Below are 26,315 nucleotides of genomic sequence, written 5' to 3'. Positions count from 1 at the left end.
ATGTTCAGGAAATATAAACCAGGACAATTAGGACATCCGTGGGAGACTGATGATATGATACCAGATTTAAACACTTTGATATAATTCAAGTAAAAAAAAACTACAATTCTCTTATCAGACTCTTTTATCCAAAGCGACGTACATCAGAGAGTAAGAACAACACAAGCAAGGATCTAGAAAAAAGGGAACAATGTCAGTAAGAGCAAACGATCAGCTTTGAGTCTGATTGGACACACAGGTGCTGACAGGAAGTGACCAGAGGCAAAGCACAACATTGAGGGCAGTTCTTGAGAGCTCTAATCAGTATAGAAACCATCTTATAAGTCGTCGTTATCAAACAAAAACCATCGTCATTACCATCATCATCATCAATAATATGGAGACCATCGACATCAATAAGGTCGTAAGTGAATCAGAGTTTCCTCTTCATACGTTTGTTGCACCTTTATTGCGACAGTACTTTTGATGGCAGCTTTTCCGTCCCCTTCAGGAATCGCTCATGAGAAAAAGTCCTCTCCAGTAGTGAAGTGTTATATCCGCTCTCTTCAGCTACTTGAAGTCACATATTTCCGGAGAACGACTGCGCCGTGCTGACTTTGCAAAAAGCCAGACAAGACAGCTGATATTTTTGGTGTTTCTTGATAACACCGGTTAAAAGTAACTTGAACTCCAGTTAATTAATAACGTCTAAAAGTTAAAGGCACAGTATGTAGATTCCACCAGCAGGGATCAATCAATCAATACAATAACAAAAGATGAGGTTGAGGCTGGCGGGGAATCATGGGAGTGATTCTCTGCAAACTGTTGACTTCAGGATGTTTCTTCACCACACAGCTCCCTCAGCAGCCGATAGAACTCACCTGCTGCTGTCACTGCTTCATGTACCTTTATTAAAGGCGTCGGTACAGGACATAAAGATCCAAAAGCACGGACAGAACCCCACAGTTTGGAGCCGTCGCCCTCCTTTTCCCTCCTCTTCGTTTATCAGCTGTGTTTCCAGCCTCCATCTGGCCCAGCTGATATCAAAGTGCCAATATGGATCTTCCCCTCATTTATCTTATCCAACATGTCAAAAAAAAGTAAACAGAATCTTCTCATCTTGTCGCAGCAGAAATAGTCGGAGAGCAGGAAACGGGTGAAAAAGATAAACTTGTTTGCACTTCCACACACGCTGCTTTTCACAAATTATCTTAAACCATACTCCTCTCCTTTTTTTTTTTTTGAGGGTGTCAGAGCTCCAGAAAGCAGAGATGAAACACATCACGCTCTCTATTATTCTTGTCTTGAGCTGAAGAGCATTTCACCGTTTGAAAAACAGTAAAAAAAAACACGGTGCTGCAGTGTGACAGACGGCCGTGCAGGAGACTCACGGAGAGCTTCTCATCCGAGCTGCTCGCCAACTCAAACAGAATCATGTTTGAACACCTATTTCCACTGGGAGGGGGGGGGGGGGTCAGCGAGCTTTAATCAGTATGTTAAAACAGGCAAGCCTTTGATAAAAGACTCAGTCTGCACGTTTATCTTCTTCCTGTGGAGGCGGCGTTGGCTTATGTCATCCTCTTTGATCCCTCTGAAGGACGGCGTCCAACATTTCTGTGCTGCCGATAACACGGCGGTCAAGTTGTGACGCAGGAGAAGAAGAAACTGTGATCCACCTAACATCCTCGCCACCACCTCGGAGTGTGTGTGTCCGGTATGGAAACAGTGGCGTTCATTTTCCTCTACTGTCATAAACATTAGCTCCTGGTTGAAGAGGGGCGGGGACAGGCTGCAACACGGCGTTTGACTTGGACGCGTTCCCTGGTGACGAGGCCGGCCCCCGCTGCAGGCCTCTTGTCAGACGTCACGCCTGAGCGCTTTGGAATAATGCTGAAGTTTAGACCTCATCAGGAGACACACTGCAGGTAAAATCAACCAAAAGAATCTGCACCAAAAGGGAAATATTTTACAAACTCATCCGTTGGGACAGTTGAGTCATTTAAATTCCGCCGTGAAGCTTTTTTAAAATCCCTCAAACAAGAGTTCAGGGCGCACTATCTTGCCAGCAGATAAATGGGTAACGTATTGACGCTCTGACAAATAAGGGCGTTCACATTTTCACACTTTTCTTGTTTGACTTTCAACAAAACTCATTAAAACAAAAAACCCCCGTTATCAGTTTCGACAGCGATCTGTGTTTTAATGAGGGTTTAAAGTGTTCCTAGGTGTCTGATTCATTCTGATACCAGCTGCATGTTTGTTCTTGGTGTAACAAACATGAATTATTAACTCATGAGAACGGACCTCAGAGTTTTAATATGCCCTGTTTAAAAGCAGGTAGCTCCCTCTGATTAGGTAAGAGACTGAATCCATCTGCCTCTCTCTCTCTCTCTGTTCAGAGCCTCATACACGTGTTAAAATGCATTACAATCACATGAAAATATGCAGAGAATTTGGCCCGTCTTGATTTTTAGAAGCTTTTTAGAAGTTAAACCATGAGCTCAAGTCTCTGGTATTTCAGCAGGACCGTGTGTATGAAACAGACAAGAGACGCTCTGACATTGACCTGATGAGAAACTGTCCGTCAACAGCAGCCGGTCTCTCAGGATACCGACCCAAAAAAACAGGGAGAGGAGCTGCAGACATGTGCACGGCTCTGCGGAGGAGAGATGCCGTCCAGTATTTACTCAGGTGGAATAATACACAGCCGAGCGGTGCAGTGCGCAGTGATAACACAAAGAAGACTCTGAAGAATGTGTTCCATATGTTTCTGAGGGCCCACAAGCATTAGCTGAATTCCCAGATTGGGTATCAATGTTTTGACCATAAATGGATTCCTTCATCGCTCTGCAGGGCGACCTCGTTAGCTAAAGCCATCACCTGGTGAACTTTGGTAGGAGTAAGTCCTCGTTGTTCACAAGCTGACACCAGGAGCTGCTTCTTACAGCGGCCAGGAAGTCAACTGCAAAAAAACATCACATGGAACCAAATAGTGAATAGCTTTGGCGAAATCTTATCTGCATTCGTTGAAAAGGTTTTCTTAGTTAACCTTCAGGGCCACCGTAACTTTGAAGGTTTTTAAGTTCTTAAAGAGTGTCCACAAAGTGCGTTTGTGAAGTTCAGTGGTTAAATCCAAAAGTTAACAATGTCTAACCGTAGTCATAGCAATTTCAAAATAAAACCAAACGTTGCCTATATGCAATGCATAATTCCCAATGTTGCCAACATCCAACGGTTTTATCCCAACGTTACCAATGTCCAACGCATAGTCCCAAAATAGCAATTTCAAAATAAAACCCAATGTTGCCTATATCCAGTGCATAATTCCCAATGTTGCCAACATCCAACGGCCAGATCCCAACATTGCCAATGTCTAGCACATACATCCCAACATTGCCAACACAAAGCATAAATCTCAATATGGCAATGTCCAAAATAAAACCCAATGATGCCAACATCCAACGGTTATATCCCAACTTTGCCCATGTCCAACACATAGTGCCAAAATAGCAATTTCAAAATAAAACCCAATGTTGCCAATCTCCAAAGCATGAATCCAAAAGTTGCCAACGCTTGTGTATAATTAGAGTGCAGGAGTTTGCCTGTTTCTTTTATTTATTAAAAACAAAAAATTACCAAGCTGTGATTTCAATAATAAGGGACCCTTCCTCTATTGCCCCCACTACCACGCCCATGCCTGCAGCCTCCAAGCAGAGGAGGAGTCTCAAAGTTCAGAGTTCAGACTGTGAGGACCGTTGGCTTCACTCCCCCCCAGGAGAACAGGATGAAGATATGTGCAGACACAAACTGGAACAGTCTGATCACTGAGTCAGAGAAAATCTGAAGAGATAATGAAACAAAGACCGAAGTGAGAAATGTAAACGAAGGCTGCAGCGTTTAACTGAACGCGCCCTGAACGCAACACGAGGTTCTACTGTATGTAGAAGAATAAAAACAAACGGAGGTTTTCTGTGCTCTCGTTATTTAATCGACTTTTTTTCAGGCTGCAGCAGGATTATTAAAGGACCTGCTGCACTCAGTGTTGACTCTGACGAGTCTAAAAAACACCTCCTGCACATGGCAGGTGCACATTCCTGCAGGGACCAGGCTGAGACCTTTAGGTAGTATTTAACACAGATGTTCAGTCCTCCCTCACAGACAAGCAGCACATGCACCCCGCGTCTCTGAAACACACTGATGGAGGGAAAACACACCGAAGGCTCATGAGGAGAGTCCATGAGAAGAATGATTGATTACAGGGATGGATGACTTTAACTTCACAGGACAAGATTTTATGAAGTTTGTCCAGGAAGGAACGGTCTGTGGCCTCGAGGAAAATGTGTCCAAAGTGAACTCTGCAGTGCCGTTTTGACAAGAGACCGCATAGCACAGGTCGTTTTAAATTAACTTAATTTGTATTATCAGCTCTGGAGACCAACCCCGTCCACAGTGGATGGAATAACTGATGAAGGTGTTTTCATTTCCTTCAGAAGGGTCAATCAAAAAACGATCGTTTAAAAGTTGTTTTTATGTCTTTTTGCAGCCGGCCCTGATGCTGGATTCTGACTTTTAATAAATCCTCATCATGCTGTAGTTATTTCAGCATCCTCTCAGCCTGTGTATTTCGGACTCACTGAGCTGTAGGACAGATATCAGCTGACCTTAGGGGGACTTGTCTGTGCCTTCTGTATGGTAAAGGTCCTTAAAGGTCACAGTACGTAAATCCCACCACCAGGGGGCCCTTAATCAAAACAATAACAAAACATGATGAAGAGTGATTAAAGCTGATCCAGACCTCCACGTGGTCTCCACTTAACACAAGATCTCCTTTGATACCACATCTTAAATAATCATCCCTGTTGTCAGGGGCTGGTAAAAGTTACGATGGTGATGGTCAACACCTCCGATGTGTTCCCAACGTATCTGAAGAATCGTCGGCATGCATCGAGTAGAAGAAGTCTGCAGAGATCAGATGAAGTGGATCTGCTTTCATTCCCTCTTAAAGTGCTCCAGAGGACTTAGACCAAGTCTCCGGACAACAGCAGCTGTACAGAGGAGGGAGGGGCCTGTAGAAATCATTAGAGGAGAGGTTTGGGGGTGGTGGTGGTGGTGGGGGGGGGGGGGGGGGGGGGGTGGGTCTCAAATGTTACGTGATCTTTATTTTCATGGATGAGCGGACCTTTAATCCGCCCCGCTTCCAAACAGCCCTCGGCATGTTCTCACTGGATCCTTGTTACCAAAACAACTAATTATGCTCCCATTCAAAAACAGATCACACATCAAAGATCTTCTATTGAGAGCGGCTGCATCGCTCGGAGAAGAATCTGTCAAAGTCATTCTTTAGACGGACAACAAACGATTATCATCCCTCCACATCCCGCCGTGTTCGTCGAGCTCTGAAAAAAGACTCACAGAAGTTTTATCAATATTTGAGTGTTAATATCTTTCTGATTCAAGCTTTTTAAATGTTTAACAGAAAGATCGTCCCAGGAAACAGACGTCTTTCAGATGCAAACTGGAAGGCAACACCTTCAACTTCAAATTATGTTCATCCTCTGCAAACAAGTCCGATAAAATCCATCATGACAATGTATAGAAATGTATAAAACGAGAGGGGGGTTAATCTTTATTTTCCTCATTCCTTCATTAATCCCTGTGTGGCAGATACGGAGCATGAGACACAGGAAACAGCTGCCATGTTGGCTGCATGCACAAACTCAACACATGAAGTTTCAGCTATCGGTTTTCTCTTTTATAGACGACGACACCGGCCGTGAAATCCACTTCTTGTCATCAGCCAGAAGTCGTATTTCACATCTAAGTGTTTCAGGTTTGCTCAAGACCTGCGACTGTGAGAGAGTGAGGTCCAGGTTTTACGCTTCAACGGTGAGGTAAATGTTTTTTTTATTTCAGACAATAAAAACTTCAAGAAGATTAAAGTCGGCCTGGCTGAAAGAGCGACGGAAAGATGATAACGACAAAGACACAAAGAATTTAGCTTTAACACACTTTGACAGATCTCTAAATCCAGGTGAAATGCAACACAGAAAGTTTCCAACCAAGAGACCTTTTTCTGCTTTTTTAACATCCAATTTTCTTCTAAACGACTTAGTGAACCTTCTTTCTGCTTTTAGCCAAGTGGCGCTGAAGTGTAAAATCCTGCAGTTCCTGAGTGTCCACTAGAGGCTGGCTGCAGAAGCACAGGAAGTCACATACACACCCATTCTAAAAAGCCTGTTTTTACAGCAGAGATTAACATGTTTACAGCCTGGTTCAAAAAACCAAATAGGTGTGATTAGCTCATGTCTCGATGGACACACACTGTACAGGGGGTGAATGTTTTGATGACTCATCAGTTTTGATTTGATGAAGGATAAGAGTTATTCACAATAAGGCGTGTAGCTGACCTGATTGACAGGTGGGCGCGGTGTAACGGTTTGTCAGGAGGTTTAAAACCCGCCTCAGCTCCAGCTCTCAGCCTGTCGTTAGGTTGACTGAAAGTTAGACTGAGACAGCATTTCCTGCATGGAGACCGCCATCGATGGGACTCCAGCGCCCCCTGCAGGAACAAACGGGAGACGTCACTCAGGCTTCAAACTTTAATATTAACAATCTGTGGTTTCAACAGACAAAGACGCAGAAAATTTAAATGTTTTCTGTAGAAACTTGCATGTTACTGGCAAAGGACAAAAAAGGTGAGTTGACTCACAGCTCTCCTTTAAAGCTGCAGCTCGTGCTTGATGAGTCCTAAATACTAAGAAAGGAGAACACATTTGTGCACTAACCACCAGGCTACCGGCGCCCCCGATGCAGAGGTTTAAAGGAGAAGATTTCAACGGGTAACTTAAATGAATAGCTTTAATGCTAGAATAAATTATTTTTATGTTTCATGCAGACTTTCCTGTGTGAGTGAAAACAAGTCTTGGAACCAAAGTTGAAAACAGAAGCTGATCAGTTGATTCTCAGATATCACAATGGCTCCTCCGGCAGACAAAAAGTCCTTTTTTGTCCTCCTGATGGATGGTCACAAACCGCTGGAGTCCCCACCTCTCCGTGACACCATTCAAGTCAAGGTCACCCGATAGCCCTGCAGGACTCCGAGGTGGTGGCTGCTTTGAAATCAAACTTGCCATTGTTGTTTTTACTGCCCATGACGGGGACAAAGGGAGCGGGGCAGCGGGGGACACACACACGGCATGTAACGCAATAGGGCTGGGAATTCCTCTTTAATTTCAATGCTATACTTGATCTCTGGGCTGCATGACTGACCACCTTATTATCTATAGCGACAGGAGCTTATCAATACAGGAGCGGCTGGGTCCACAGACCAAAGACAAACACCTCCTTTATGCAGGATGTCCCCTCTGGGCATGAGACGTGCAGCGCGGGCCAACCAGCGAATTCCTCCACTGAGAGGGTGGGAGACCCAAAATCAGCAGACACATGAGGCCGACAGCACGGAAACATGAAAAGAGGAAAATCTTCTTTGTCTCTGTGTTTCTATTTGAACTAACTGAGATTAATTATAAAACAATGTACTGAACAAAGTGACACTAGACACAGATTTTATAGTTGAATACATTTACGGCCATATTTAAACCACGTCAAGGTAAACAGTACGGAAAGGTAAACAGATCAAATATTAGTGAACGGTGACAAAAAAATGTAACACAACAGAGTATCACGGTATTTGTTTTCATGATACTGTCTCGACTCGGTCGCCCCCATATTGCGGGCAGCGTTAGTTTTAAATACTCAGTAGTTCAGCGTTCTCTGTCCTGAACGCTAAAACGTCCTCGACGTCAACATTTTTTTGTCACTGCTCGTCAACATCACACCTCATGGACGAATTAAAATCAAGAAGGTGCAGGACTTAAAACATCAGATCTGTTAATAACAATGGCGGAGGAGACGCTAGTCCGACTCGTCTTTTGGAGGGAACAGTTGTGTACAGTGAGCCGGTTTGAATCCAAATAAGTTTCATTTATTTATTTCCCAATCCCTGAGTGTTTGAGTTTTTGGCAGATGGATCTCACCATTGTCAGTAGGTTTGTCTCTTGGCTGCGTGTATCGATGCTTTGATATGTTGTAACTTCACCCTGATGCCATGAGAGCCTCAAACAGCTGAACACAAACAGGCAGCGGGCTGGGTGGGTGGGTGGTGGCAGCACACCTTCACTTTCAGACCTGAAACCTCCAACAATGGAGGGTTCGCCCTCAGGCATCCTGCACAGGTGTGACCTGGATCCAATCAAAACCTTAACTTCTTACCCAGTGCAAATAAAGCCACGGCTGCCCAGGTGCAGCTTTTGTTTGTGTGCGACTTTTGGCAGTCGAGACGGTTTCGCAACAGAGGCGGCACAATGAAGTAGAGGAGAGGCTCTGAATGCTGAACGTGAGGAGAAACAAGGAGGAGAGCTCTGAATGCTGAACATGAGGAGAAACAAGAAGGAGAGCTCTGAATGCTGAACATGAGGAGAAACAAGGAGGAGAGCTCTGAATGTTGAACATAAGCCTGTGCTTATATCTAGATCACTATAGTGACAAACTGTTTAAAAAATCCATCCGTCCATTTTCTTCTGCTTATCTGAGTTCGGGACGCTGTGGCAGCAGGCGAAGTAAGTCAACCCAGACATCCCTTTCCCCAGTAACATTTTCCAGATCCTCCTCCTTGGGGATTCTGAAGCTCTCCCCGGACAGACGGGAAATATAAACCCTCCAGCAAACTCTGGGTCTACCCTGGGGTCTCTGCCCAGTTGGGAACCCAGAAAATCTCAAAATGAAGGCGTCCATCAGACATCCTAATGAGATGCCCGAACAGCCTTAACTAGCTCCTTTCATTGTGAAGGAGTAGCGGCTCTACTCTGATCTCCCTCTGAATGTCTAAGCTCCTCCCCCTCTCTCTAGGGCACAGCCCAGACACCCTCCGGAGGGAATTCAATTGGGCCCTTTATATCTGCAATCTTAATTCTTTCGGTCACTACCCAAAGATCAAGACTACAGGTGAGGGTTGGAACGAAGATTGAGCGGTAAGTCGAGAGCGTTACCTTCAGGCTCAGCTCCCTCTTTACAACCCCTGATTTACTCCGGACGCTCGTCAATCTCACGGTCCATCCTCTCCTCAGTGTGAAGAAGACCCTCCTCATGCAGCTCCTTCACTTGAGGCGAGGACTCACTCCCCTGCAGCCCGCCCTGATCACTGCTGGAGGTCCCAGTATTAAGAAGCAAACAGAACAACATCATCTGCAAAGAGCAGAGATGCTTTCTGTTCACAGCACTTGTTTACATCCAGGTAGTAGAGGGAGGAGCAGCAGACATATTAACATGAGCTACAGCGAGTCCACAGCTAACGCTAAAGCTAAGTGGCTGTGTCGCAGTTTGAGCACAACATTTGACCGTCATCAAGTCCCGTCTGGTGCCGACCAGTGAGGGTGATCCCTAGTTTCTATAGATCCTTAAAGGTCATTAAAAACCCCTCACAGATACCTTTGAGCAGTGGGTGGTCCAGGTTTGATCCTTATCGCAGATTAACTATTTGCTATTTGACACTTTCATAAAAAAAGATGTCCGTGTTCATCAGAGCTCAGAGAGAGGAAATAAAAACCACATTTGACTTCTTAAAACGGGGAACTTGTTTGCAGATGTTAGAAAGAAAAGAAAGCATGTGGAAACATGTGTGTAAACATCTCACGGATCACTGCTCACCATACCATAATAAAGCAGTGACTCAGTACAATATGAATATGTATAAAAACAGGAAGCAGCACATGTTTCTCTGTACGTCCTCACATGTGTTCATGTTGAATACATCTGTGTAATCTAAATAGAGCAGAGGGGTCAGGCCTCGTCAAAGTGCATAAAGATTACCTGTTACCTAAACACTTTCAAAGAGACGACGTATTAAGAGCCCGGACCACGGCTCACTTTTAAACACAGCGCAGCTCAGAGAAAATAAACATCTTCATGATCCAATCTTCAGCAGAGGAAGCTCTTAAAGGAGGCTTCTGTGGTTTTAAACCCTGGCCTTGTTTTTTTTACAAAACTTCAGGATCTAAATGACTGATGGTACTAAAAGTTTTAGAATCGTTGGTGTGTGTTAATATGACAACATGTGACCTTAAAGACTCCTCAAGCGGCCATGAGGAAGAGAGAGAGCAGCGACGTGAATAAATTAGTCAAAGAGGTGTTTTTTTTGTTTTCTTTCTCTCTTCTTTCTCATTTGACTCTTCTTCTCTTTCTTTTAATTTAATTTTATTCTTACATTTTATATAACTAATTTGTTTGTTTGCCCTTCCTGAAGATGTTAAATATCGTAGAGAAAAGGAAGAAAACATTTATGAATTTATGTAACACAGATCCAAGCTACCTCAGTTTTTACTTCAAGCTACTTTAAACAAACTGTAAAACATGTTTCTGTATTGTAAGTGTTATTTTTAGTATTTCCACATCCACATCACTGGGGGGACACAACCTGTTTGACACCACACCACTTGTAAAATATTGTCATCCTTATGTTGAATATAAAAAATATGTGTACTATATGTTAAGACATGATGACAATAAAAAGTAATTTAAAAAGAAATCAGTCAAAGAAATAAGACGTTATTTTACGCTCCTTTCAACGGTTACTCTGAAGAACTAATAAACACGTCTGCAGCACAAAACGTGCCAGTAGCAGTTATTTTGTTTGCTGCTCTTCATGCTGCACGCTGTCTGTGTCCAATCAGATGTGTTAAACAATCAGACTGTGGTCAAAACGCCACGACACGTCAAGCTGCATCGCTCATGGGCTGTTAGGACTCTGTAATCAGTAACAACGGAATCAAGCTGATTCTGTCGCTGATGCTCGCTCGTGTTGCATGCTGTATCGTGAGGTCTTTGCTAATCACTAGTCCTGAAGATTTCATATTAACCCTTAGATCCTCTAAAATCATCTGAAAGGGCCAACACAGAGAATCCGTCGTCCATGCAAGCATCTCTGCTCGTCAACATAGTGGGAGAGTAACTGTGTATGTATGTGTGAGCGTGTAAAAAGTCCAGTTAGCAACATTAGCATCAGCGCTAGTTAGCGTTGCACAATGACGTCACGCAGAGGAGAAACCGTCTACACAGAAACACCTCTCACAGAGTTTCTGAACATCTTCACTCTGGAAGGAGTTTTACTAAAGAAGAGTTTACAGAGACTTAAAACACAGTTTGTGTACAAAAAGGTCAAAACGCACAGAAGAATACCCGCCAACGTGTGAACGAGGCCTCAAGCAGCTCCTCTGAGTCTGAAGTCAAGCTCAGCTGTTCAGTGAGGAGTTCCTGATTCATGCACGCAGTCTGCACGCTTCATCGAGCTCTGATGCCACAGGGAGCCATTTTAAGCTCCGACCATAAAGCTAAATATTTTTACTACAAACATTACTTCTCACACTTCCTTGTGTCTGAGATTTGGGTGACTGTACTGAGCACATGTAGCATCGTCCTTCAGGAAGGGTTGGTGTGGATAGACCCTCCAATGATTCACTTACAAGATGAACAAAGAGGAGTCTAGTCTGACCTGGGTTTACCCGTCCCCTGTGGGCTCGGTAATTATGAGATCACATGGAGAACACAGAGGGGAGCAGGGGGAGTAACACCACAAGTGTTCCCCTCTGGATGTAAACAGAAACACACTAAAGTTCCTCCTCTCTTCATGTCAGCTCTTCATAATTTAACATTTCAGATTAAGTCCTTTAGAATCTGTTCCTGACCCCGGTGAGCAGCTCAGGTTTTAAGGAGCTGTGAGCTGTAATCCAGCTGTTTCACACTCTGCTGTTAGCTGCCCCGGTGTGTGCTGGAGGTCACTGCTGGTTGAAGCTAACCAGACCCTCTGTGCTCATCAGCTGCACCTGGAGACTCTGTCCATGAAAACAACAACAGAATCAGTGCTGAGGCCTCTGCAGAGCGAAACAAGGACCAAACACAAGAAGGCTCCAGCACCCCTTTTCTCCACCCGCCATCCCCCCAAAGGAAACTCCTACAAGGTCATGAAGTTGAAGAGAATCTCAATGTGAACTAAAGAGTGGAGAAGAACATACTGGAGAACAGGAAACATGCAGCAGCAGGTTCATTAGAGCACGGAGATGGTAGAGGTGGCGTGCAGACAGTCTATGGTCGTGCAGCGTCACCACCCCCCTCCCACTGGCTCCAGGTGAATTCTCCTGATTATATCCTGCTGTCTTCTCACATCAGATCACTCTGACTTTCTGCAGAATAAATACGAGGAGGCTGGAGGAGAAACTCAGGAGTTTTCTTCAAGTGTGAAAACACTTTGAGGAAGAAGTAGTGCATTCATCCCCTGCAGGGAGTGGGATGTGGACTGGGGAGAGGTATTTTAAAATCATCCCATTGTTGCAAGCAGTCGATGATAAATTAAAATAGGCTTCATTAAATGTTTTCTTCTCCTACACACCCGTCTGATTATATGAGGGGTTTCTCACATTTTAAAAATCATTTAAGATTTTTTAAATCGTTGAGTACGTGCCAGGCCTTCGACAACCGTACACTGGAACTCGCCGTAAACACCGAGATCAAACGCTGAATGAAGCTCCTCCCACTACCTTCTGAAGGTGAGATGATGAGTCAGCACGGAGCAGGCCGAGGGTTAATATAAGCTCACACACCTGGTCTACGTCAGGGACGACGAGCCACGCACACACACACACACACACACACACACACACACAAACACACAAACACTCTCAAACAAACACACAAACACACACACACACTCTCAAACAAACACACACACACACACACACACACACACACACACACAAACACTCTCAAACAAACACACAAACAAACACACACACTCTCAAACACACACACACACACACACACACACACACACACACACACACACACACACATCCACATGAGTTATTAAAGCAGCGTTTTAAAAAACGAGTGCGTGGAGTCTGTAACCCTCCAGGACGCGGTGGTCTGGGTTTGGTGGTTGCAGGTGGGCCTCCTGTTGTTTGGGGGGAGGGGGCACCTGCAGTCAGGCTGACACAGTGTGGATTGTGTTCCCTTCCTAATGGAATAGCGGACATATTTGAGGGGAATCCCGTTACGTAGCGTTCAGAGTGTTGTAATAATGTACTCACAGTGATTTTCCCGCTGCGGTTGGCCTCCTCCCGCTCTGCCAGCGCTCTCAGGAAGTTATCTTTGAGTTCTTTTCCTCCACTTGCCAGTGTCCTGGAAAAGACAACACTCCGACGGTTTAGAAAATGTTTCTCTTAACTTGGAAAAAAAAAAAGTGGCAGGGAGAGTTAAAGGCTCTTTTCACAGATTCACTCACTTTACCTTCAGGTGTGCTGCGTCCTACATCTGCCTGAATGGTGCAGAAGAAAAATATTTCTCTGTCTAATAACTTACAGGATCATTATGACAGGGGCTTCATTCAAATGTGCTAATGTTTGAAATATAGCACCTTTAAAAACATGTCTATAAAGTCCATTAACAGACAAAGTAAAGACTCAAATAAACATCAACCTCTATGCAGATGTTGCATAATCAATATTGCCGCAAAGCTGTGACGCCAGTTTTGAAAGACACGTCCCCTGTGGTGCAGTTCACAATAAAGCCAATAGGTGGCACGATGCAAGTTTAAAATCAAAACAAACATGGATTAGAAACTCTAAAAAACGCCAGCAAAACTGAGAGCAAATATTAATTGAGCATTTTGGATTTCTGCAAACACCAGGAAGTCCTGTGTTGGACACGAGGTGGCAATATCTAAGATTTGCAAAAACAAGTTTAAAGGAGCAGTATGTAACTCTGACCCCTAGTGGTTAAAATGGGTACTGCAGTCTAAATTCTAAACATCATAGAGAGCTGTCTCCCCCCCCCCTCCTCTCTAGAGTCGATGCTCACACAGGTCACCATGTGGTGGACTCTGAAGCTTCAGTGTTTATCCAGCTCTGCATGGGTCTGTAAACCTTTCTGTGTTCTAACCTCTCTCCATTTTTCAAAAGCATCTCCAATATTGATCCTAGTTTGAGCACGTTTCTGCTCGTGGAGCTTATTAGAAACATGCAGAGGCTTTTTAGGTCGGGTACAATCACTTCTAAAGAGATTTCTTCTGTGCAGGATGCATTAAAGAAAAAGAGGAGGACTAAAGCCAGTGTCTCGTATGTGAGCACAGAGCGCCTCATTGAAGCTGCCAAACTCCCATGACACTCCCAAATACTCCAAATACTTTTTGTGAACAGGAACTATCATAAATAATGTTGATGAATACTTTTACTCTGAAGGAATTCTAAAATCTACAATAATGTCAGAACTGCTTTTATAAATATCAGCTGTGCACAGAAATATTCCATCATATCGGAGTTCAACGACTTTATTTGATCACTTTGAAGCTTCCTTACTCTGAGTCTGGCCCGTTTCCATAGAAACGTGGTTTTGACGCGCACTAGAGCATCCACACCTGATAAAACATTGGCACTAATATTTGAACAGTTGACACTGCAGTACGAGCAACAGAGACTCTGGCCCGGGTCCAGGATGGAGTGTGCAAAACATTCATCAGGTCCACGGCGAGTTAACGTCTCACAGGCTGTAAACAGGTCAGAGCGCTCGCATGTGGTCAGAACTGCAGAAGAAGAAAGACAGCGAGAAATGTAGAGAGGCCGTTTATTAAATCAGAAGCAGCTCAGAGGAAAACTCAAAAAAGAGTTTCTATTTAGTTAAAACATGTGAAACAATCTTCCCCACTGCTTGTACAAACTTCTTACTAACACGATTTAATCAACAAACTTCATAATCAGTTATTTCATCTTCGGACGTCCCTTTATCTGACAGCGAGTTTTCAGAGACCTAAAATGCAGTTTAAAAAAAAAAAAGCCAAGATGCACGGAAAAAAACAACATTTTCAAAAATACCCTCCTACGTGTGGACGAGGCCATACGAGGAAGATACAGTTTGAGTTATGTGAAACCTTAACTTCCCAATCTTTGTAAAAATGAAAAATCCACTTTGTGTTTTTGAACATATATGTGGGTAACCTGAGAGTCTACTGACCCACAAAATGTGAAATAAACCCATCCAGTCCTTCGTTTGTGGTCTGCATGAGTCTTACAACACAGAGAAAAATGCTCCGTTTCTAATGTGCTCTCCTTGTGATGTCACAGTGGGATTCTGGTTAAAAAAAATCCCCTCCCCTCCCCTGGTATCTCCACCCATGGACTCCACCCCCAGACTAAAACAAAACTTTTGCACAGGTCCGCCATTTTTATTCTCTCTACAGAGGAGTGATGTCTACCAGGAAAACTCAGGGGGGGGGGGGTCATTGCATTTAAAGAGACACACACACCAAAACGGAGCGTTCTGAGAGAGCTGGTTTATACAGGGTCACAAACCTCCTCTGGTGCTTGATTCATGTTATATTTTGACCAAAGCACAGCACAGATGTTGCATTTAGACCACAGGGGGACTGTTTGAAAAGGTGGAGGAGGGGGATGATATGTCCTCTTTAAAATCAGAGGATGCAGAGCTGCAAAGAACTATCCACTAAAAAAGAACATAGTCAAACTTTTACAGAATTATCATTTCAATCTGAACGGCAGAAACAGTTTTCAACCCTCAGACTTTACTGGACCGTGACTAACACTACAGTAAAAAGTGCAGAGGTTAGCTCTTCACAGCAGTCGTGAGAGGAAGTCATAATTCCAAACTTTCCTGCAAACACCTGCAAAGTTTGAACCAGGAACCTCCGGGTTGTAAATCTGTTTCTGTTTCATCTTTATGTTTCTGCTGGATATCCACAAATTCTGAGTCCAGTCCAGTCCAGGCTTCAGGTCCAAACAGAAGACAGGTTCCGTTATATTTTACTGTTCACTCTTACAAAGCAGACTCTGGAGCGTTACAGTCACAGAGAACAGGATCTGAATGTTGAAATGGACCAGGATTTGGAGAAGGATTGTAACTCATACTCGTCGTTTGGCCCCTTAATGAAAGTCTTAGAGGAATCCCACAGTGGTGGAAAAGTGCACGGACAGCACATATTTGGAGGCTGGAAGCTCACTCCATCTTGTGAGTGAGTGAAGGATAGCTGCTGGGTCACGGGGGCCGAGGCCCCAAAGTAAACACAGGTGGCGAGGAGGAGAGTGACTGGGGTTACCCCATCCAGTAGCTAAAGCAACACACACAGTCACGGAGAGCGGACCACGCCGCGCACAGAAAAAACACGAGGAGCGACGCAAGTTTGACTTTCACGTCAATTTAACAAACTTCTTATCAAGCCTCATTTAGGAGGGATAACAAGAATTCACTATAAATGACGGTTATTAGCGGCTAATGACGAGGCATTAAGCTAACGGTGATCAGGCCGGGAGTTTTTAAGATTCATGTTTTTGGATCGTGGTCAGAGCAGGTGGGCGAAGGCGTTACGTGAAAAGAAGCGAGGAGGAGAATCAAACAGTCATTATCAAGATGTTTCTGTTTAAGAGCGTCTGTTTTTAAAAAGTCTTTAAATAATCAAAGTTGCGGTTGTGCCTCAACAATCTGAACGTAGGTACACTGTGAACGTCTGTCTGCGTTTGGAAATGTCGGAGCTTTTGAATTCTCACCAGAGAGACACGGTTATCGGATGTTTGTACGAATTAAAATAGTCGATCTAACAGAACAATAACCCCCAACAGCGGGCCGAGGTCATCTGGTGAGTTGACAGCAGCCTTCAGCTACAAAGCAGCCAGTTAGAACGGCACTGCTAAGAGGAAGAGGAGAGAGAAAGAAAGAGATAGAGAGAGAGAAGAGAGAGAGAGGGACAGACAGAGGGAGAGAGAGAGAGAGAGAAAGCGAGAGAAAGAGAGAGAAAGAGAGAGAAAGAGAGAGAGAAAGAGAGCGAGATAGAGAGAGAGAGCGAGAGAGAGAGAGAGAGAGAGAGAGAGAGAGAGAGAGAAGCAGAGTGAACATCCCTGCAGATACTATTCAGAACGTCAGAGACGTAACGTTAGCTTGTATCATTAGCGGTGTTGTCGTCGTTGCTTTCGTGGTTAGCAGCTTTCGTGGTTAGCAGCTTTCGTGGTTAGCAGCTTTAGCGGCTGCAGGAAGTCGTCTAACCCGAGTTTTGTCTCAGGTTTGATATGAAGAAATCAATAAATCCATCTGACACCTAAAAGTCATCTCTTTCCTCGTCCATCTTCAACTTAGCTTCATAAGTTTGGAACCCTCTCCAATGTAGTTTAGCCGCGGCCTATTGTCGTCATGGTAACAGTTGAATACATAAACATTCTTCACATGCTAACGGTTTAATAACGTGGGGCTGTTTTGTTTCTGCTCTTGTTATTTTTCCGGGAAGGTGATTTCCACCAGAAGCATGATGGGGAAGAAAATCAGCAAGTATGAAGAGTCGAAAACGACCGTTTCTCGTTTTTTGTTTTTCACTGCTGAACAGAACGCTAGCCAGGACAGCCAGCCGATGACGTCAATCGTCCTCCATATTTGTTTTTTTTCTTCATGTTTGATTGTGTGAGATTCTGTGAGATCTCGTATCTGTGAAATCAGACAGGTGTGTGGTCTTACAGTCTGGCTGAATCGTCTCAGTTTTTAAAATCCGTTAAGATTTGAAAATGGTCTGGTGTGTAGCCAGCCTAAGTTAAAGCTTCGCCCTAAGAGCTAGCTGTATGCTAACCACAAAATGCCAGTTGTAAATTCTGACTGGTCATTTTTCAGTCAAGTATAACGTACATAAAGTTCAGTTTTCAAAGACGGTGCGGTATTTATTGAAGATTAATTCCAGTATTTTTCAACCTTTGGCCCTATTTTCTTTTATTTCTGGGTCTACATGAAAATGTTTTCTGAATGAACTCTTGTTAGAGGTTTATTTTAGCGTTACTGTCATCATCTGTGAGTTTAAAATAAAATGTGCAGACCGATTCAGCAGTCATGAACAGAATACTTCAGCCGCCCTTCATAAAGACACCTAATAATATAATCACTCGTGAAATAAATAAATAATCCAGGTGCATAAAGAGAGAGTAGGATCTCTCACTGTGTGCCTCCTTCTTACAGTAACTGAAACAGATGCATCGTCCAGATGTTGCGTTGCAGTCGGCCGAGGTCAGAGAGAGTTACAACAACACCTTCCATAAACGGAGCACAGCTTCCAGTAAGTATCACAATTTATCTCACAAATTATATAACTGTGCCATATGTACTGATCCTGCTCCTCTGTTTGGGCCGAACAGCTGTTTCTGCACGGCAACAAGTGTGTTTACACGCCTATAAACACGGCATCGCACTGAAATGTACTCGGACATGCTAAAACATAAGAGTCACCAGTTAACCTAACGAGCATGTCATAGTCTTTTCTCATGTCCACGGCACAGCTCCTACATGGCACCTTTTGTACATTTTGTGTTTTTTATCTTTATATTTTACATTTTTAAATTCTATTTTATATATTGTAATAGCTTCTTATACTGTATTATTTAAGTTGTTGCTACTTCTGCTTTATTTCCTTGTTAATTGTTTAGCACCAATACACCAAGTCAAATTCCTTGTATGTGTAAATGTACCCGATTCTGATTCTGATTCTGATTCTGATGTCTCTGGACTGTGGGAGGACGCCGGAGTACTCGGAGAGAACCCACACATGCACGGGGAGAGAGGGTGCACAGGAGAAAACACCAGCAGCAGGTTTGCCGTGGTGAAAATGTATTTATCAGACATAAGAATGAACATTTTAAAACATTATTTTCGGGATGTTTTGAATCAATTCAGAATCTTGGAAATATAAAATTCTGACATGAATCGACTTGATCCCCACCTCTCTCTGGGAGTTTTCAGAATCAGAATCAGAATCGGGATTTATTGCCAAGTACATATACACATACAAGGAATTTGACTTGGTGTATTGGTGCTAAACAATTAACAAGGAAATAAAACAGAAATAGCAACAACTTAAATAATACAGTATAAGAAGCTATTACAATATATAAAACCGAATTTAAAAATGTAAAATATAAAATATAAAAAATAAAATAAAAACATTTTGTGCTACTCTGACAACGTTGACTGAATAAATCTTGATCTGTTTTTTCCTTCCTTTTCCCTTCCTTCTTGTTTGCTGGTGTACCTCTGATCACCACAATTCAAACTTAACTGATGCGACCTCGCACACTGTGTTCACATTACGACCATGAACAATGCTTCATCTCTTTGCAGGACAGTTCTGTATCTGTTTGCACAGCTGAAAGCAGGAACCGCTCCGACTGTACTGCAGGGAACGCTTCAGAAACTCAATATACTCCAGCACACTTCCTGAAGCCATTTCATCACCTTTGCCAAACAGATCTAATCCGTTGCAGGTTGAGTCCTTTCTGTTGCACGTGGAGAATTAGCTGAGTTATTCCAGCATAATTAATGAAATGTCATTAAGAAGTTCTTTGAGGATTCTGAGGGGGGCGATCCGTTTTGCAAATAAATATTGAACAACTGTTGGACCGGTGCGTTTCTAGGGAGATTTTTTCATGTCATGACGGGGACCAGATGTTGAGCTTTTGAAATAATTTCTTCTTTCACTCTTTGGACTCAGATTAACAGATTGAAGCTTTCATTAGCCTGCAGCTTTGGCCCGTGTGGCAGATGGGAACTTTCAGTAATACTGTGATTTCTTCAGAAACAACACATTTCTGCTGCAGAGTATTTTTTTCTCAGAGTGCTTGGGAAAATGAATCTTATGGAAAATATTATTTTGGGCCGGTGGATGTCAAGGGAAATTCCACACAGCATGACAATTTACTTTATTTTGGTCTTTTTCTGAAATCCTCTGTCACCTCTGATTACAATGAGCTCAAAGTATCAGTTACACATGTGCTGTGCGTGATATTCTACCTGAGCGCTCTTTGTGTGTTGTGGCCACCTCGGCTTTGGGGGGTCCTGGAGAAAGGGGGGGGGGGGGCTCATATTGTGCATCGCCTGCCTGAGACGTTTTTTGAAAGCGGATCAAAGGAATCATTGTCATCCTTTTCATACTGAGCTCTTATTGAAGTTAAATAAGATGTAGTCCATCAGGAGAGAATGCCGTACCCCTCCTCTGAGCTCAGTGACGGACGCTTTGATCCAAACGGAGAGAACGATTCATGTGAAATGTGAAGATTTGAACGGAGCAACAGGAAACTTTAATGAAAGAAAAACAGTCCAACGTACTGTCAGTCTTATCTTTAATGATTGTCTTTAAACCGGTCCTTGCATGTGAGCACAGATAAGAATATGCTCTAAGACTATGTCCACCAACTCCAACTCCAAAGCGCGTTTAGTCGACTTCACCAGTGGTTCCCAACCCCCCACGGGATACAAACGTATGACTTCTCCGGCCACGGCTTCAGCTTTAGTACACACCGAGCCAGATTTCAGCAAAAAAAAGCACAACAAACACAGAACCGTCTGCTACAGCTGCGACATGTCTGTGAAGAAAAGTGATGTCTGGAAGTACTTCGACAAAAACGATGAAGTTAACGTGCAGTGCAAGATATGTGGCGTTAAACTTGCATACCATAGAAATACTAGTTAGATGCTTAACCACATGCGCTTAAAGCACAAGGAGAAAACAGCGGAGACAGAAAACAGGCAGTCTCGCATCACTTTATTTGCTAGCCCTGTTAGCACACGTCGTTGTTAGCGTCGTTGACACTAAAATCGCTTTCTGTTGTTGGTTATTTATTTATATTTATGTTTATGTCATTTTACAGGCACAAAGTCTACAATTCAGGTCCGGAAGGTCCGGGAGGTCCGTGTCCGACGGACCCTTTTTTTGTTTACGGTTAAAAGTAAATAATAAAATCTGTGGGTACTCGAGTACTCGTTCATTAGGTAATTTGAGTAATCGAGTACAGGGATTACTGTAAATTCCCATCCCTAATCAGAACCAAACAAAGGGAAATTAACCAACTTGAAGTGCATTGTGGGTGAATTTGGCCGTCAGTAATTGATGTCAAATATTTTTGGGGAGCGTGGCTAACATTAGCATTGCTAACAACATCAGCCTTCAGTCCTCCTTGCAGGTTAACGACCACATGCCCGTGCTAAGTGTGGTTACACATCGCTCCGGTCGTTACGCCAGTTTAATCTGACACAGCAGACATATGACTTTATCTCCAAATACTGACACCGTGCTACAGGACGCCATTCTTCCACTGTCCTGTTGTTTACTTACAGGGTCATAGGGCCGGGTGGCAGTAGCTACAGCCCCAACTAGTGGTGGGAGGCGACGGTCCACAACATCGGACAGGCGTTGGTGAGCTTTACAAACCGAAACCCTGAATCACACCGAGTCCACCCAACTCCATATGGGATAGCAACACCCTCCAGACTTCTCATGAGTTGAGTTTTGATGTGGTGTTACATAAATAAAAAATGATTGATTGATTAATTGATGGATTATTGCAGTCAGACTAACTATCAGATCCCGCGGCCTCCGTCTAAACATCGTGTTTCTGTGAGTCAGCTGCGGTTGAAAGTTCCAGAAACAGCTTGTGAGTCGACCTTGAACGAGGAATATTTTGTCAAAGGAAGTCATAATATTTCTGTGTTTCTTACGTTCGGCTGTGAGTGATGGCAGACGTCTCATTAATCAAGACATTAATATGAAATACAGAACGACTTCTGAAACGTGGAAACATCCGCGTCAGACGACAGCATGTTATTTATTATCTGCTGCACCAGCTGGACTTAAACCTGTGTGTGTGTGTGTGTGTGTGTGTGTGTGAGAGTGTGAGTGTGTATGTATGTCTGTGTGTGAGTGTGTGTGTCTGTCTGTGTGTGAGTGTGTTGATGTATGTGTGTGCGTGTGTCTGTCTGTGTGTGTGTGTGTGAGTGTGTTGATGTATGTGTGTGCGTGTGTCTGTCTGTGTGTGTGTGTGTGAGTGTGTTGATGTATGTGTGTGCGTGTGTGTGTGTGAATGTGTGTGTCTGTCTGTGTGTGAGTGTGTTGATGTATGTGTGTGTGTGTGTGTGTCTGTCTGTGTGTGTGTGAGTGTGTTGATGTATGTGTGTGTATGTGTGTGTGAGTGTGTTGATGTGTGTGTGTGTGTGAGTGTGTTGATGTATGTGTGTGTGTGTGCGTGTGTGTGTGTGTGTATGTGTGTGTCTGTCTGTGTGTGAGTGTGTTGATGTATGTGTGTGTGTGTGTGTGTCTGTGTGTGTGTGCGTGTGTCTGTCTGTGTGTGTGTCCTTACAGAGCTCCAGAGTTAACACACGTCCAGAATCACAAAGTGCAAAGAAGGCAATTGTCCTGACAGCACGTGTAACAGAAACTGCAAAACCTCGTCGCCTGAGGGCCCTCGCCAGAGCGGGAGGCGTGGAGAGCGGCGGGGGTTTGGCTCCCTAAAAATGAGGCTGGGATCAGCTCGGTGAGGCTTCTCATGTCAGTCACATCCACAATCTTATTTTCACTGAGCATCTGGAGGCTGAAAAGTGTTCTGTGTGCGTGTTCGCGGCACCCGTTTGACTTGGCACGGCGAGCGATAGCTCTCTTTTAATATGGAGGGGAGAGTTAGGGAGCAGAATTCTTGAGGTGGACTGTGAAAACGCAGCACAGCACACAATGGACAATGAGCTGCGGCTGTGGTTTGGAGCGAGGCGAGATCGCGGGGAGCCTGATGGAAAACATCACCAGGCTGCCGTGAGCACGCAAGGTCAGGACGTGTGCTGACACGGACTCCTGGTCCCGAGCCAGCGCCGGAGCAGAGAGGAAACCGGGCCTCGCGTCTGCTCAGCACGGATCCTTTTTGTTTATCTCACATTTTAGATCAGATGTTATTCGGTCCAGAATAAAAACCAAGAGTCCGTTTAGGGGTGTCTGCTTTTTACCTGAACAAACTTCAGCAGGTGGAGACGTTTGAGCGGGTTTACACGTCTGTGAGAGAGAACTTATCTCTTTTTGCTTCTCGCTCATAAAATATAAAAAGGTTATTCAGCAGCACTTAGTTCACAATATGACTTCAGGTGTCTTTGTTATGATGATGCAATATGAAGAGCACAGTAGCCGAGGGGAAAGGGGATACAGATCACCAAGGGGGATTGATTTCTTCATTGATAAAAAACTCAACGGTCTCCTCCTCCAGGTCGTCCACATTGTTGTCCAGTTCTGCCTCTCCCATCTGAATGTCTGAATTTAAAGTTTTTCTATGTGATTTTTCACACTTAAATATAATATAAATCAAGTATCTCCTCTGAAAATAACTCTGTGAGTCATGACTGTCTACAATGGGTGTAACACCCGAGTCCCACTGTCTGTGATGTTTTCAGAGTTTTCAGAGTCCTATCTTCACTTTGTTTACATCGTTGGGACGGCCGGCTGACTCCTCCCCTCACGTATAAAAGTTGTTTAATTGAGGGACTAGAGAAAAGAAGAATAACATACTGTACTCACTGCTTAACTGTGTTTCTAGATCACGCTCATTTCAGGTAAATTTACATGCAGTGTGAAGATACGAGCATAATAAAGATCGCTAGCATTAGCATGCTAACACAACAATGCAGCACGAGTTGTTTTGGTTTCATGCTGGTGCTCAAGGGCGACATCTACTGGATCAAAACATCACATATAAAGCCTTTAAACCACGATGAGTTCAAGTCTCTTATTGTTCAAATGACAAACTCATCATGAATCAAATCCTCGTTTGTATTTTAACCAACTTGAGATCAGAACCCAACGCTGTCCTTAAACCATTCCTTGACTCTGACTTCCCATTCGTCCCGTCCCCCCCTAACCAAACAACCGCACAACTGACTAAGCATCCCATTCATTCAAGTTTCCTTTTTCAATCAGGGATTGGATTTCACTGGTGTCTGGTGGGAGCAGCGGGCCTTTTGTTCACGGCCGCGCTGTCAGGAGGAGCGTGTTGGTCTTAAGAAAGAGTCGGGGAAACAACAGGGCAACATCTGATTAGCATTCACGGCACTATCTCCCCTCCCTGGGTATTTTATTACCACAGGTGCAGGGGCATTCATTGATCAGATGCACGCTACAGGCGAGGTTAGGCCCTTAATTGAAAACAGCTCTATTTATACACCTGCAGGCACTAAAGGTCTCCCAGAGAGCACGGGGAGGGAGAAGAGAAGAGAGAGGAAGAGAAGAAAACAGAGCGGTGACAGAGCCGTGAAAAAAGACATGCCGTGGGAGGCATAGGTTAGCGCCTAAAGGAGAAAAGGGAGGGGGGGATAGGAGGCATTCCCAAAACAGCACGGCCGCCCGGTGCCAAGAGAGGATCAGTGTGCAGGTGCACAAGTCTTAAAGGAAAAAAGATTAACATGTGTTGAAAAGAGGCACAAATAAATGCTAATACTAATCCAAGGTTATTCCCAACATCACTTTTATTTATTTGCTTGCACACAAGGATTTTATTAACCACAGCCCCCCCCCAACCACCACCGCTCCCAAACATCACAACATTTAAAACCACAGGACTGAGAACTGACGATCTGTAAACACCTCTTGGCACCAATAGAAGATCTTTGTGTACCTGGTATAAAAATGATTTATGAGCAGAAATAAACGTCATTCTTTTAGACAAAGTTGCTCTTCACTGCTTAGATTATTTCTCATGACTGTGGGCATGGTTTATCACAACTTGATTGGCTCCTCCCACAAAACAACACATGCCTGTCAGAACCAGAGGATGCAGCAGAAAATGATTCCATACAATCTGTCCCTGAAAGGTGAATTCCTAAGTGCTTTACCATCCATATTAAAGTTAGCACTTAGCATTCAATACTTCTGCTTCCTTAGAGCTATGAGTACGAGGCTAAATGACGGCGAAACAGAAGCGTTTTGCATTCACATGAGAAAATAAAAATCTGCTCTGCGTTTCTGAATCAACAAATTAATTACCTCGGAATTACGAGTTTAATTTTTAAGGTACCTAAAAACACCAACAGAAGCTCTCACTGCTGCTGAGGTCAGACTACACGGTCTGTTACGATGCTCACTGTGTCAGATGAACCAATCACAGAGCCATAGATTCATGACTTGACTGACAGATGTGAAAATGTAAAGTTCAGGTCCTGTGCTTAAACCTGAGGGAGCGCTTTGGAAACGGCCACTTTAAGGACACGAGACCTGCAGCCAGTTTCAGTGTCTTTGTTCATGTCTTTAATCCGAGTGTTGATAACGTCCTCTAACCCGCTGCATGTGTGGTACCCGACCAAGTATCACGACCAACGTGATGGCGAGGTGAGCAAGAGGGGTGGTGCTAGACGACACCCGGAAATAGAACATTCTTGGCAGAGCTCGACAAGCTTTTCCTCTGTCTCATATTTCGATCAGAGGTCTCTCATTGGTCAGAGTCACTGACAACACATTATGTACAGCAGACAAAAAATGTATATGTTAGACTTTCTGTCGGGAGGTCGTCAGGCCTCCAAGATGCTCACTGATCGTTCACTACAACACACTATAAGAGATAAAAACCATCGGTTGTCAGGGCCGACTGGTCCAACGTCTGACGGATCAGGCTACAATCGTGTTTGTGGCGTGTAATCTGACCCCGACATTAGACCACTTTAAGTACCAATCATTCCCAAACTATTGGTTTAACCCATTTTTATTTAGGATTGTTTTATTGATTGATTTGGTTTGTTCAGGCTCTGTTTTCAGAGGAACTGCATATTGCCAGTTAACACGACGGTGGAGACATCGCCTTATCAGAACTTTACATCCTGGAACCCGTTTTCAGGCACCAAAACGCAACAACAGGTTACCGTTTTTAGATGAAATTGTGTTAACAGGGCCTACGTTTGTTTATCATACAGCTGCTAACTCTCAAGGCTGTGCTCATTTGTTAACCACCCTGCTCTGACTGTGCTCTCTCTCTCTCTCTCTCTCTCTCTATCTGCAGGTGGTACATTGCATCCTGGGACTCTGTGTTTTCACAATACGGACGTAACAGGAGGTCAGGAGGTCAGCTTAGTGGAAGTCCAATCAGAAAAACCACAGAGCAGAGGAAACCGAAATCTGCATTCACACAGAGACGCTCAAACCTCGACGTTTTAGATGGAAAAAATCTGCACTGCAATGTGGTGCCCCGTTTTTTTTTTCTCTCTCTTCTGTCTTGTTGAGGTCTTTTGCAAGATGTCAAATTTGCAAATCTGGAAAGTAATGAAAGCTCTTAATTAGTTTGAAATACATACATGTGAATAAATCCAGTTCACAGAATATACGGAGCAGCCTGCAGGGTTTTGGCAGCAGAACGTTAATCCAAACAGCAGCTGAAATGTTCTGGTGTTCTTTACACTTCACTCTCAGCTCACATAATGAGTGACAACAGTGTGAGAAAACCTCAAACACTGCACATGTATCA

The 26,315-nt window shown here is 43.8% G+C and overlaps 1 protein-coding gene across 1 annotated transcript in view; it reads right to left on the bottom strand.

The window, feature by feature from the left end:
- The window catches only part of cfap299 (cilia and flagella associated protein 299), a 74,410-nt gene that overhangs the window by 41,056 nt on the left and 7,039 nt on the right, over positions 1 to 26,315 (bottom strand). Inside the window, exon 3 of the mRNA XM_061038987.1 lies at positions 13,116 to 13,206. Coding sequence (XP_060894970.1) covers positions 13,116 to 13,206 — 91 coding nt within the window. The remainder of the gene's footprint in view (positions 1 to 13,115; positions 13,207 to 26,315) is intronic.

Source organism: Labrus mixtus, chromosome 5, assembly GCF_963584025.1.
Source record: "Labrus mixtus chromosome 5, fLabMix1.1, whole genome shotgun sequence".
Lineage (NCBI taxonomy): Eukaryota > Metazoa > Chordata > Actinopteri > Labriformes > Labridae > Labrus > Labrus mixtus.
This window is presented reverse-complemented; position numbering and strand designations above follow the sequence as displayed.